This window comes from Myotis davidii, unplaced genomic scaffold, assembly GCF_000327345.1.
Source record: "Myotis davidii unplaced genomic scaffold, ASM32734v1 scaffold1176, whole genome shotgun sequence".
Classification (NCBI taxonomy): Eukaryota; Metazoa; Chordata; class Mammalia; order Chiroptera; family Vespertilionidae; genus Myotis; species Myotis davidii.
Window position 1 is genome coordinate 385,342 of NW_006288437.1, and position 13,933 is coordinate 399,274.

Genomic DNA, 13,933 nt, shown 5'->3' on the forward strand with positions numbered 1-13,933 from the left:
CTGGCATGAGCCTAAAACTCATGCCACAATGATCAGCGTCCTACATTGAGGAACACTCGTTTGACCCCAGTTTCCTTGAAGCCAAAGTGGAAAGGGAAACTGCGTAAATCAGTTACACGGCTGCTGCGCCTGAAGATACAGAAGAACCGGGTATTGAGGACACCTGTAACTGTTCCTGGTACTCGGGTCAGACAGGGTTATTTCTAAGACATTCCCCACAGAGAGGACAGGTGACATGATACACATCATCCTTGCAGCCAGCCATGCAGCACACAGGAGTGTCATAGAGCTTTGAAAAAAGTCATCAGTGTAGGCTGCGGAACCCACACCAGCATATAATTGACATTTAGCCAGCGCAGTTGTGCAGAGGGAGGGTGCAGCGCTCACTGGCCCCCAGCGCCCTGCCAGCTGGCCCCGGGCAGGATCTGACAGTTCTTCAAGCTGCCCCGCTCCTGGGCCACTCTCGAACAAGGTGTTGATGAATATCCCATGGGGTGAGCTCAGCCCGGTGCGTCCTCCGGAGTAGCTGTTCCATGCGATCAGACACAGGCCTCGCCGCCTGTCATCCAGGAGAGGTCCTTCCACGCTTTGTTCTCTGTTCTGTTCGGCGATGCTCGGAGACATTTGAGATGGGGATGAGACCTTTTCTTGCTACTTTAAGTCGGCCTAGACTACCTTTAGGATTTATATTTAGTCACAGAAATTTTCTGTCTCTTGCTTTAGTGGTAACTGTCAATTCTTCTATTTCTTCTTGGTTTTTTGTTTGCTTTTACCTTCTAATTTGCTGTGCTTCTGAAGCGATCTGGACAGGTAATTAGGCGTGTTCAAAGTGCACGTCAGTAAACGGGACCGGCTCCCAGTGAGGGTGTCTCCTGTGGGGCAAACTCTGGATACTTGATGGCCCTTAACTTCTCTTTTTTCTTCTCTTCTCTTTTCTTCTTTTTGTTTTAATGAAATATACCCAGAGTTGCAGCTGTATTCTGGATGATTAAAACTACCATAAGGCCAGCTTCTGGAGGAGTGGAACATTACTAGATATTTAAATAAATTCTTCCTGGGATTAATTTTCTGGCAAGCCAACCTCCCCAGCAATGAGGAGTGGGTGGCTCAGAGCGCAGACTCTGGAGCTGGCAACGCCTTCACGCCCGGCTTTGCCCCTAACTGGCTGCGTGACCTCTCTACACCTGCCTCTCTGTCTGTAAATGTGGGTGATAATGCCTCCTTCATTTTGTGTCGTGCTGCTTAGGTGCACTGACACGTGTAACCTGCTCGGAACAGTGTCTGACATGTGCAGTGCTATATAATGACTGAATAAGAGATTTAAATACCTACTCAGTTTCCCACAGCCTGGTGTCCAATGCTTTAACTCTTTCATTAATTCTTTAAGTCCGCTAGGGGGCCTGGTTTCTGGTAGAGTGTGGCACTGCGGCACAATTAGAAGATTTGAACCACAAGGGGTTAGGTTTTTACACCCTGAGCTCCAGCATCCTGCCTCAGTCTTTATCTGCTCCCAAATCCTATCCTAATTTCTATTCTAAGAAAGGACGGCATCTTTTCTGAGACCAATCAAACATTTACATTAAGCAGAGCAGACTTTTATGTCTCTTTTCTTTTATTAGGTTTCCTCTTTTTTATAGTTGGGAAAATAACTTAAAGTTTGTGTGTAAATACCCATTTTTTCAAATTTCTGTCAGGCTAGAACAAACTCTGGTCTTATAAATGGTGATTTTTTCTTTCAACTGATTAGTTAAGCAATGTCAGAAGAGCATTCAAACAGGAAAAATTAGTCAAGAACCTACTTGGATGTCTGATTTCTTCTAAACTGACTGATTTTTTTTTTCACTGACCTGAACTCATTGGGAGTTTTGGTGTCATGTAGCTTTTACTTTAATTAAAATTAAGAATCAATGTCAATAATATTTTAGAATTTTTTATGGGCAGGAACAAATGACAGTGTAGATGATGAAAATATCATTAATAACTTTTAAGTTTTTGAAATGCAGAGTTAAATTTATTTGCTTCTTTTTGTAAAATGATCAAATTGATAAATAACCTAAAAATCTTTTCTTATTCTTTGTATTTGGGAAACGATTAGTAACGAGCCAAATCTAGAAGTTATGACTAAAAAATCTGAACTCCTTATTAAATAAACATGCTAGTGCCTCAAACTTCAGTAAGGATTTTAGGGTGAGTGCTTGATTTTCGAACCCTCCTGGAGTACATCTTTTTATCCTGCTATGAAGGACCGTCATGTTGGCGTTTTCATTAGCAGAAGTAGCCACGAATAGAGGAAAACTAAGGGAAAAGGCACCATCAAAGCCAAAAATTAAAATAAGAAATCTGGAGGTGTGACACTGAAGGAGAAAAAGTTACACTCTATATCAGAGCTTCTTAAACTGATCCAAGACAGAACACCACGCATTCTGTGAAAACCAGGTTCTGTGTCTGACACTCCCCAGTGACGCTGATGAAGCCGCCAGAACGTGGCAAAGCCGTGCCTGCTTTCTGGCACAGGAGAAACACCCTGGAGTTGCTCTATAGCTTTCTAGTTCCCCACCTGGAGGAGAGGTCAACTGAAATGCCAGAAGTCCATTAACGCATTAAGTCCTTTAAGCACCAAGAACTATGTGACCAAAGGCAGGCGCCCCGCAGAGCCGCTGGGCCAGCCGAAGCTGCAGGTGCCTTTCCTGCTTCCCTCTTGGAAATGCCGGGAAGGTGTTTGCCATCTCAGGTCCCTGTGGCATAGGGAGCGCCCCTGGAAACTCCACTTTGCAGACCGAGTGGCTGCTGGCTAACGGAGGCAGGAGGCAGGAGCAGCCCTCTGCTCCCAGGTCCTGCCTTTGGCTCCGGGTTCCAGGGAGCGGAGCGGCCCGCACTCTCACAGAATGCTCTTCCTGCCGCAGATTGTCTCCTGCTTCTGGAAATTCCGTCGTTCTTTTCTCTTCATCCGTCACCAGGCTCCTGTATTCGCTCCTCTGTCTCTTCAGCAGCGACGTATTTGACATTCTTAGTCTGGCCTCAGCATCTTTTAATTTTTCTTCCCCGTTTTCCATCTCCAAACACCTCTGCCTGCCTCTGGGTGAATTACTCAGCTGTGTTGTCTCCCAGTCCCAATTCTCTCTTCACCTGTTCTCATTTGTTGTCTCACCTGTCCAGTGATTTTTTTTAATTTCGATAATCATAATTTTGCCCCTAAATATTCCATTTTTGAAAATCTGCCAGTTCATTCCTAATAGTTTCTTGTTATATGCACCTCTCTGAAATCATATCCTTTATTTCTTTAAACATTTTATGCCTAACTGTTCAAATTCTGTTCCGGAAAGTCCTAACCTCTGAAATTCCTGGGCCTGAATTTGTTGCCTCTTGTGTCTGCTGACTCAGTCAGAGTGACTTGCCTAAGCAGAAGCCCACACGGAGTTTGGGGTCAAGACACTGGTTAGGGATCAAAGCCTGTGTGGGGAAGAAGAGGGTTGGACAGAGGGAGAAACCGCACTGCCAGGCAGGCCCGGCCAGGCTGCAGCCAACCTGGGGGGCGCCCTGGAGTACTCCATCCCGGAGCTCCCTTGCTGGGCAAAGTGACAGGAAGGAGCCCACTGCTCCACAGCTGGGCAGCAGGCCCCTCGGAGCTCTTCACCGGGGTGATGCGGGAGCAGCCATTCTGCAGTTCAATGTAGATAATGAGGAAATGCCGTGCGTACTTATGATGGAGTATTCTTTTACAAAGTCTTTTCATCTTTAACTGATGACGTTATTTATGGGTTTTTATTATAGTACTAGGGGCCCAGTGCACAAATTCGTGCACCTTGAAAGGAACTGTGAGCCGCAAGGCTGCCGTGGGCACAGGGGCAGGTCTCGGCCCATCCTCTGCGCCCCAACCAGCCCCTCCCACCACGACCCTGGTCTCCTGTCTTCCGGCAAACCTGCTCCCACCACCACCACTCCCACACGCTGACAGAGCCGGCCCCACTTGCACCCACTGGTGGTGCGGAGCAATTGGGGCCGGTACCAGCAGCAGGTGCACTGCTGCCCCGATCGCCCCTCAGGAACAGGGGGAGATAGAGAAGCTCTCAGGGGCAATTGGAGCCGGCAACCACCACTCACACCCGCTGATGGCGCTAAGTGACCAGGGCTGGCGCCGGGTGCTGGCAGTGGGTGCGAGCGGGGCCGGCACCAGCAGCAGGTGAGAGTGCCCAGTGGGACCACAGTGCGTGGGAGGAAAGAATTTTCAGTAACCTCCACAGGCTTGCCCCAATAACAGCGACCAGTGCCCCACCTTGGTCTGGTGCCCCCACTCACCTGCTCCACCCTCCCACCACGGCCGATGCCCACCATGTTCCATGCTCTACTGCCTGCTGCCAATGCCTGCCATGTTCTGCTCACTCCCCCTGGTGGTCAGCACACGTCATAGTGACTGGTTGTTCGATTGTTCATTTGTTCCGCCAATTGGTCTATTTGCATATTAGGGTTTTATATATATAGACAACAAATAGAATTAGGGACATCAATGTTTACATTTTAGGTGTATTCTGCGTTATCTCAATATTAAGAACGTTTGTAAACACTGCAGAAGAATGTTTCTTTTAAGCCTAGTTTTATTAAATTTAAGAAAAGCAGTATAGTTTAGTATTTATGTCAGTTTACATGTGGTCATCTTTACCTCTTTTTTACTTTTTTTTAAAACTATTTGAGGCCAAAATAAATTTTATTAACTGACCAGAGGCCCAGTGCACAAAGATTCATGCAAGAATGGGCCTTCCTTCCGCTGGCTGCTGGCACCGCCTTCGCTCCAGCCCGGAGCCACCTTTCTGCCTTCGCTCCGGCCCAGAGCTGCCCGGCCCGGCTGCCTCCATCTTTGTCGTCAATTTGCATATTCCCTTCTTATTGGCTGTGGGCACCACCATCTTTGTCACAAAGTGATGGTCAATTTGCATAGTCCATCTTTATTAGATAGGATACTTATAGACCATTATCCCAAAATATCAATTCAAAGAAAATTTGGATTATTTATTTATTTGGTCATTCTAAAACAAAGCAATCCTTAATTTCAGGCTAGCTGACTTGCTTTTTTTCTCTCTTTCCTTCATTTTTTTCTTGCTTTCTTCCTTTCTTTCTTTATTTCATGTAAAGCATGTTGTAGTGATCTATAAACATAGCCAGAGACACAATAAGGATTAGAGATTATTTAACCTTTCAAAAACACTTAAGTGAAACAAGACTTTACATTGAAGTATTAATTCAATGATATATTAAATTGTCACTTCAAGCCCCTAAAAAAAAATGAGTGAAACGTGATAATAACAGCAATTTCCAAAAGCCAGAGCCCAGGTTCACACTGTCATGCGGAGATATAAATATTTATCTGATGCAGTACATCACTTAGAGTCCTCTCCGCCGAAATCTTCAGTCAGCTGTGAATCCTTTAATGGCATTTCATTTTGCATGAGAAGAGCAACAAATTGGGGATTCATAATATTTGTTATTCTTGTTCAGTGCCTACCAAGGCACTGAACAGATCTTGTGGCTGTTGTATTTTATGTTTTTTTAATTCTGATTTCACCACATTCATTTATCATTGCATTACAGTTCTCTGACAAGCCATGGTTATACAGGAAAAAGTACTCAGGAAGATTCATGAAGAGATTGAATTTGCATTTATTGATGACACCATGGAATCATTTATACATAGAGTTTTGAAAAGACAGAAGTAAAAATTGTTAGTGTTGGAACACAGGTTACAGACAAAACATTGCCAACATTGAGAGCACTTTGAATAAAACAGAAGCCATCTCTATATATAAAAGCCTAAGTGACCGTCCAACCGTTCAACCAGTAGCTGTGATGTGCACTGACCACCAGGGGGCAGATGCTCAATGCACAGGCATGGAACAAACTGATGAATCTCAGAGAGAAGAGGCGGTGGAGAGAGCAGGAAGAGATTAACCAAAGATCTTATATACATACTAGAGGTCTGACATCCCCCGAGGAGTCCAGGATTGCAAGAGTGCACAGGGCAGGCCGAGGGACCCCACCGGTGCACGAATCCATGCACTGGGCCTCTAGTTACATGATAAATAACAGAGTGAGGCAGTGTGAGGTTTCCAGCTACAAAGAAAGCCAAAGCTAAAAGTAATGAAGACGATATTTTAAAATGCAAACATAGGTGATTCATGAGCTCAACACTGAGAATATAGACACTGACCCCAAGAATAATTGTGACTGATTTAACCCCATATAGTAAGCATAAGAATTGATGATTATCAAGTTCACTTTTTAAAAATTTGGGAGTAAATATTCACTGCCTATTCAGATGAAAGCTCAGTGACATCTCTGAATTGCAAGCTTCTGGAAGCCCAGGTACCAAACAGAGCTGCTCCGTTTGAGGTGAGAGAAGAATGTGGCTGCAGGTCATCTAGAGAGCCCAGAGGGGTGGACATACCAGCCTCGCTGTGCCACAGATAGGAACGCCTTGGGGAAAATGCCACCTTTTGAGGGGTCACTGAGAGGAACACTTTTTAGAATTGTATATACTCAGCCTGTGCTCTCGCAAATGAACCATCTTTCTTGTCTGATGTGGGCTCAGTTTCTGAGCCACACATAGATGACCAGAGTCGAGTTTGGTCCACTTGTGGCCATATCTCCACTGGGACCTCAGACGCATCTGACTTCTAGAAAGCAGTCTGGCAGGACACACTGGAGCACTGCACCTGTTGAGTCTGTGAACAGACATTAATATAGCAGATGGCAGGCACCACTCACACTCGTGTTAATCTTGTCCCTTGCCAGTGGGGAAGCACTGCCTTGTGGCCACATCAGGCAGTGGTTGAAAGTGAAAGAAATACGTTTACCTTTCTTAAAGAGTGACCCTGAAGGATTAAGTGGTTAGTTCTCCATTCTTGCAGTCTGGAAATGAGGCATGCAGAAGGGAGGAAGCAGAGAGTCCTTAGATTGTCTTCTGATCAAATTAAAAATGTTACAAAGAAATCAACAGATGCTGAGGATGTTTTGTAGCTCTCCAAAAAAGATGCTTGTGCCAAATTATTATTTTAAGAAGGCACGGTATTGTAGTGCCCCCAATTCCACCTTTTCTTATTATTTTTGAAGCATTTATTTACAAGTTAATTAATTTGTTAATAATGTTTAAGTTATTGATGGGAAAGTGCTCAGAGTTTTGATCCTAAAAGCAACAAGAGTGAGAAATGCAATTTTTCAATATTTTTATTATATTTACAAAAGATTGCCTCACTTTACTAGTATAAACACATACATACTATGCAACATTATTCATTTTTGGAAAGTCTTTGCTTTATGAGTCCTTGAACTTGGGAGTTTACATTATGCATTTAAAATAGAATCCATTTCTCAGAGCGCATTTTAGGAATGCATAGGGTGCCCTCGGCAGTCTTCCTTTCTGGCCCCCTTCCTTCTCCACCCCTCACTCCTGGGCCTTGGCTTCATCGTGCTCCTTCTTGAGGCATTGGCAGTCCCCCAGTCTCATTTTCTTGCTCTTCACATTCTTTACAAAAACCCTAGACACCCAGTACTATTATTACCCCTCTCCTACAAATATGGAGGAGGTTGACTGCGGAGCTGGACCCAGAGAGCTCCCTGCAGCGTGATGTGGCTGAGTCGTGTCAAGAGCCCAGCTAAAGCTGTGACCCTGCATCTCCAATCCCCGGGTTGCGGAATTGCCTCCAACTCCCTTGTTGTAGGAATTCTTATGGATTTGCCCATGGAATTAGGGTTTGTGCACAGCATTTCCTGGGTCAGCTGGAGAAGAATCAGAGAGGATTAACATTCAGTCCCCTTTGTATCAGCAACCACCTGCAGGACATGCAGTACAGTGACCCCCTTCCCCCCACCCTCAATGTTCACAGACCCAATGAAATTGCCTCACTGCATGAATGTGCACCTTTTTCCCAGGGCCCCCACCCAGAAATTCAGTCACTGGGTAGAATTTTCTTCTGCAAAGTTTTGACTTGTAAATGTTTTCTAAACCTTTGGCGCCAACTACAGCTTGGCACTGCTGGAATCTAATATGGTAGGCTTTGATATGGTTGGTGGTTTTGTATTTATTCATATACTTAGGAGTTGCAAGGTTATTAAATCTGTTTTTTCAAGGTGGTCATCAAAGTCTCATAGGAGAGCCATGCCTTTGAGAATGAGATTTGCTGACACAGTAGTTCAAATTTGCCTATTTTTAATATGTAGTAATTTATTTAATCTTAAAGGTAGAGGAGTTGTAGAATGTAATCTGTATGTGTGTTTTTCCTTGGGAAAAAAAAGAAAAGATTGTCAGTGATTTCCTGTATAGCATTCAGAGATCTCTTTAACATACTCGTCAACAGGAATTATGGTTAGTATGCACTCTGAGTCTGTACAGAGATTTTGATCAAAGAGACATCTACTGGCAGGACTTTTCAAAGATAAGCCATGATGAGAATAATCTGAGCAGAAGAGCACAAAGCGGGCGTAAGTGGCCAACTGAATCTGGTGTGGGCCCTGAGGGACCCCAAAACACCTGTACAGGGTTTCCCTCAGAGTAGACACAGTACATGTCTGTGAGTAGGTTTGGAGCATAAAGCAGCAGGTAGGTGTAACATTGTAAGTTTCTTATCAGAATTTTGAATGAAATAATAGTTATTATCATTGTCACCTGCAATAGGAGGAAGACTATAGTAGAGTCCACAGGCACCGAGTGGCGTATTTTGACACACTATTATCTGTAACCCTCACAATAACCTCCACGTAAATATTATGGTGTCCACTTCCCAGAAAATGAGACTGAAGTGATGAGTGATTTAGTAACTTGCCTGAGGTCCCACAGTTGGCAAATGGAGGCACCAGGACACATGCACATCTCTCTGGCTCACAAACCTGTGTTCTTCCCACCGGGCTTACTATACAATGTAGCACAATGTAGGCTCCCACAGCCTGCATATTCCAAGGCCCATCCAACCATCTTCTTCAGAGCTGAGGGGCAACAACCCCGCTGCGTTCTTTAGAGCAGAGTGGAGCCAGGGCCTCTTCACCACCTAGTTCCTGTTAACAAAACTGAAGTTAATTTACTTTTTTTTTTTAAAGGAAAGAAGTGGAAAAATGTTTCACTGATCTGACTTCATATTAAGAACTTGAGATGAAAGTATACTCAGAAAATATATCAAATTAAAATATGTAGCTCAAGAAAAAAGAGAGAGGGAAAAACTCATGGACACAGATAACAGTGTCAGGATTGCTGGGGGGAGAGGGAGTGAGGGGAGGTAGAGGAGGGAATCCTATCTAATAAAGATGGAATATGCAAATTGACTGTCACTTTGTGACAAAAGATGGCGGTGCCCAGAGCCACAGATGGCGGCGCCCAGTCCCCTCGGCACCACTGGAGTCCTCCATTCTTTCAGCCCTTGCCACGGGGGCAAGGGGCAAGCAGTGCCCCAGTCCCCTGTGGCGAGCAGGTAGCAGGGCCTGCAGTGGCGTTGAGCAGGCAGGTATGCAGAGAGCAGAGAACCACGGGGAGTGGGCCTAAGCCATCAGTAGGACATCCCCCGAGGGCTCCCAGATTGGAGAGGGTGCAGGTTGGGCTGAGGGACATCCCCCCCCCCCCCGTGACGGAATTTTGTGCACCGGGCCTCTAGTGGGGGTATAGATGGTGATGGAAGGAGACTTGACCTGGGGTGGTGAACACACTATACAGTATACAGATGATGTGTTGTGGAATTGTGAACCTGAAACCTGCATAATTTTGTTAAGCAGTATCACCCCAATAAATTTAATAAAAAGGAAAAAACATTTAAATGTAGCTCAATTATGGTTAGTAAGATTTTTAAAAAGGAGGGCGGGGCAGGAGCATCTTTAACTCTTTGCGGTCCAATTTTATTTTTGGAATTGAAACAGTCTGGTCCAAATTAATTGACAGGCTTGAATGTTGAACTTTTTAATGTTCTTACTTTAAAGTTTAGACCAAAAATTCACTGGTTATATTATTAAGTATGTTCAATCAAAGAGTTTATTCTTTAAAACATTTCATAGTGTGGTATCTTTTGAAACTGGTCTGTCGAGTCAGCTTTGACATTGGACCAAAAAGGGTTAAAATCTGTCAAACTTTAGGTGGCAAAAATCTAACCATACTGATGCTGTTCATCTTTAATAATAAAAAAACATCTTATTATTAATACCTCTTAAGATGGTTAATATTATCAAGAGTTGATGATAGACAGTGTTTATCACTAGGAAGTTTGAAAGGGCATTCTAATTCTTAAATTGTTCATTGAAAAGAGATAAATTCAAGCAATATAACTATTTTATAAAAAGGAAAAAAGCAAAGATAACCCATAAGTCATTATCAGGGCTTTGGGGAAGGAAGATGGAAACCCTCAGTAGAGTGTAATTTCACTTTAAAGGACTCATAGAAAGAATCAATCACTGTTATATCCAAGTTTTGACTTTACAAACTAGTATGAAATGTTAGGGAAGAAATATATCTTTGGATATAAAGTTGACATTTTCATATATATATAATATACTAGAGGCCCAGTGCATGGATTTGTGCACTGGTGGGGTCCCTCAGCCTGGCCTGTGGGGATCAGTGGACCTCCACGCCGCCACAGCCCAGCCTTACCCTACAGCTCATCGGGCTCCAGCCCACTGTCCACGTTGATCCCGCACAGCACAAACTAGTGCACGAAGCAGCTGGAGGCCAGGGAGAAGGGCGTCGTGCTGCACTCTTCATCCCGACCCCACTGCGCCTGCTGCTGCCGCAGCTTGGGCATGCAGGGGGAGTTTCTGCGGGAGAGGCTGGTGCAGCTGCACTCATCAGGCGCCAGCGGTGAACCTGGCGTCTGGCGCCTGTCTATCAGCTGAGTGGTGCTCCTGCTGTGGGAGCCCACTGACCACCAGGGGGCAGCTCCTGCATTGAGCATCTTCCCCCTGGTGGTCAGTGGTTGTCATAGCTACTGGCCAGTCGTCTGGTCGCTTAGGCTTTTATATATATAGATAACACAGATCCTGTATTAAGCAGTATAACCATGGTTATTTTCTATAAATAGGACCTTCATGGCTGGAGGGTCACTTTGTATAAACACCAGAGGCAGAAGCGTTACATTTTACATCTGAAAGACCACCTTTTGATTGGATAATTTTTTTTCCTTTTTCTTTCTCTCCTATGCAGTATATAGTGGAATGTCATGGGATTACCCTTCTTCCCCAGTTCTTGGGCATGTACCGGCTTAATGTTGATGGAGTTGAAATATATGTGATTGTTACAAGAAATGTGTTCAGCCACCGTTTATCTGTATATAGGAAATACGACTTAAAGGTGAGATTCATTTTATTAATTCTTCTTAAGTAATTAAGCTAACTCATCCACACTATAAATGTTGTAAATGATCATGCTAAACACGGGGGTGGGGAACCTTTTTTCTGCCCAGGGCCATTTGTATATTTATAACATCATTCTTGAGCCATACAAAATTACCAACTTAAAAATTAGCCTGCTATAGTTGGTCAGACACTTAATTATCTCACCCCTAATGCCTTGGCAGGGCCAAGACCAGATGATTTCTCAGGTCTTTTATGGCCCTTGAGCTGGACGTTCCCCATCCGTGTAGGAGCTCAGAGCTCAAAGCCACCAGGCAACTAGCAGTGTACTCCTTCATGTTAACCAACGATCACTATCTGGGTTTAAGATAGTGTACATATTAGAGATACCATTTATTCAACAAATATTTACTGAACACCAGCCACACACCAGGCACCGTTTTTAATATATTTTATTGATTTTTTACAGAGAGGAAGGGAGAGGGATAGAGAGTTAGAAACATCAATGAGAGAGAAACATCGATCAGCTGCCTCCTGCACACTTTCCATTGGGGACGTGCCTGCAACCAAGGTACATGCCCTTGACCGGAATCGAACCTGGGAGACCCTTGAGTCCGTAGGCCGACGCTCTATCCACTGAGCTAAACTGGTCAGGGCCCACGCACTGTTTTTAGATGCTAGGAATAGTGTGATGAAAACCTTCACTCAAGGAGCTGACATTCTGGTGGGTTAAAACAGACAAAAAGTGAAAGTAGTGAGTAAATCACATAGTATATTAGGAAGTAGTAAGGTCTATGGATAGAAGTAAAGACAGGGAAAGGGGGAAGGGAAGCAGTTCTAAATAGGGTGTCAGGTAAGGTTTCATCGAGAAGCTGCCGTGGAGCAGACCTGAGGAGGCGAGGCATGAGCTGAGGGAGAACATTCCTGGCAGAGGAAACAACCCTGACACAAGCTACTTCAAAGACATTGAGTGAGCGGTGACCATTGGAAATTCTGAGGGGAGTAAGATGATCTGCCTTCTCAGATCCTGACTTAGAGGCAGAATGTCCGAGTTAGGATTTGGCCACTGTGACCTGCCTGCATGGCAAACCCAACTTGGCCATTTTTGTAAACAAAGTTTTATTGGAATATCGCCATTGTTTCTGTGCTGTGTGTGGTTGCCTGCGTGCTGTAATGGCAGAACTGAGTAGTTATCTCAGAGAGTGTTTGGGACCACAAAGCCTGAAACATTTACCTCTTACCCTTTTCAGAAAAAGTTTATCAAACGTTGGCCTTCATCAGTGGATCTCACAATTTTTATCATAGACTCCTTCACTCTCTTAAAAGAGGACCCCCCCCAAAAAAATGTGCTTATGTAGGTTATGTCTTTTGATAGTTGCAGTGTTAGAAATTAATATGAGAAATTTTTAAATACTCTATTTAAAATAATAAAACAGTTGCATGTTAGCATATTTTTATGAAAAATACTACATCTTTCAAATAAAAAATTATTGAGACAGGTGGCATTGTTTTACATTTTTGCAAATCTCTTTAATGTCTGACTTTTATCAAACATGAGACAGTTTAATGTCTTATCTGGTTCTATTGTCAGTCTTTTGTTATTGAAGTGTATGAAGAAAGTCGGGCCTTACGCAAATATGTAATAAAAAAGAGAAACGTGTGTTTTAATTACTTTTTCGGAAATTTGTGGATATTGTTTTTTGATGTTCAAACACCTGACAAATGGTAATTTGTCAAAGCTTATGTGGAATGTGGAATCTGCAATCACATCAGTGAACTTTTGTACTCTCTTCATTTGAAGCCATTGGTCTGTTTGCATGCATTGGTCTGAATGCATCATGCTTTGGCCATTTGGAATGGACGGGGTCACTGAGTTACATGCTCTTCCCATTATCGGTATTTTAAAATTTCTAATTTTTACATAAAAGCTGAGATTTTACCACCGGCTACAAAGTCCTATTAGTTTTTTTCCGTGAAGTGGCAGCACACAGTCACCCCTGCACATAGCCTATAGCCCAGAAGCTTCAATTATCTTTGAACAGATATCTGACAAACGCCCAAATATAAATAAATATAGGTTGTCAGCTGTTCTTTCCAATAAAAATGTTGTTTCATGAAAAACTAGCCAGTTCAACTCATAACTCAGACCATCACAAAAATGACTATTCTTAAACCATTTCTTTTTTTAAGCAGAAGTGTTTTATGCATACTTCCCACACAGAATATTGAAAAGATGTATACCCCAGGGTCAAGATTTAATAAAAATGAATTTCCTTGCTTCCTCAGGACATTTGTGTATTTAGATACAGATACAGATATAGATACAATACAGACACAGATACAGATACGGATATATTATGACAAACTCTACTAGTACCATTTGGTACCACTGCTGGATTTGTCCTAAGCTGCCAGCAGTTTCACCCACCATTGGTTTTGCAATATTCACACAAATATCAAGACAGTGAACAAGGCAAATAACATCTCATTATTATTATAAAGGTAGTTTTGACTTTACAGACCCCCGAGAGGGTCTTGGGACCCCAGGGTGCTGAACCACACTCTTTGAGAAATGTTGGTCTAAGGAAGGGAACATTGTCTAGGTTTATCTCCTACCTTCTGG

General features: G+C 43.5%; 1 protein-coding gene across 5 annotated transcripts in view; it reads left to right on the forward strand.

Annotated features, from left to right (window-relative positions):
• Window positions 1-13,933, forward strand: part of PIP4K2A (phosphatidylinositol-5-phosphate 4-kinase, type II, alpha) — a 164,789-nt gene that overhangs the window by 120,420 nt on the left and 30,436 nt on the right. For all 5 annotated transcript variants that reach the window (XM_006760310.2, XM_015561748.1, XM_015561745.1 and 2 more), the window contains exon 5: window positions 11,162-11,308. In XM_006760310.2, coding sequence (XP_006760373.1) covers window positions 11,162-11,308 — 147 coding nt within the window. The remainder of the gene's footprint in view (window positions 1-11,161; window positions 11,309-13,933) is intronic.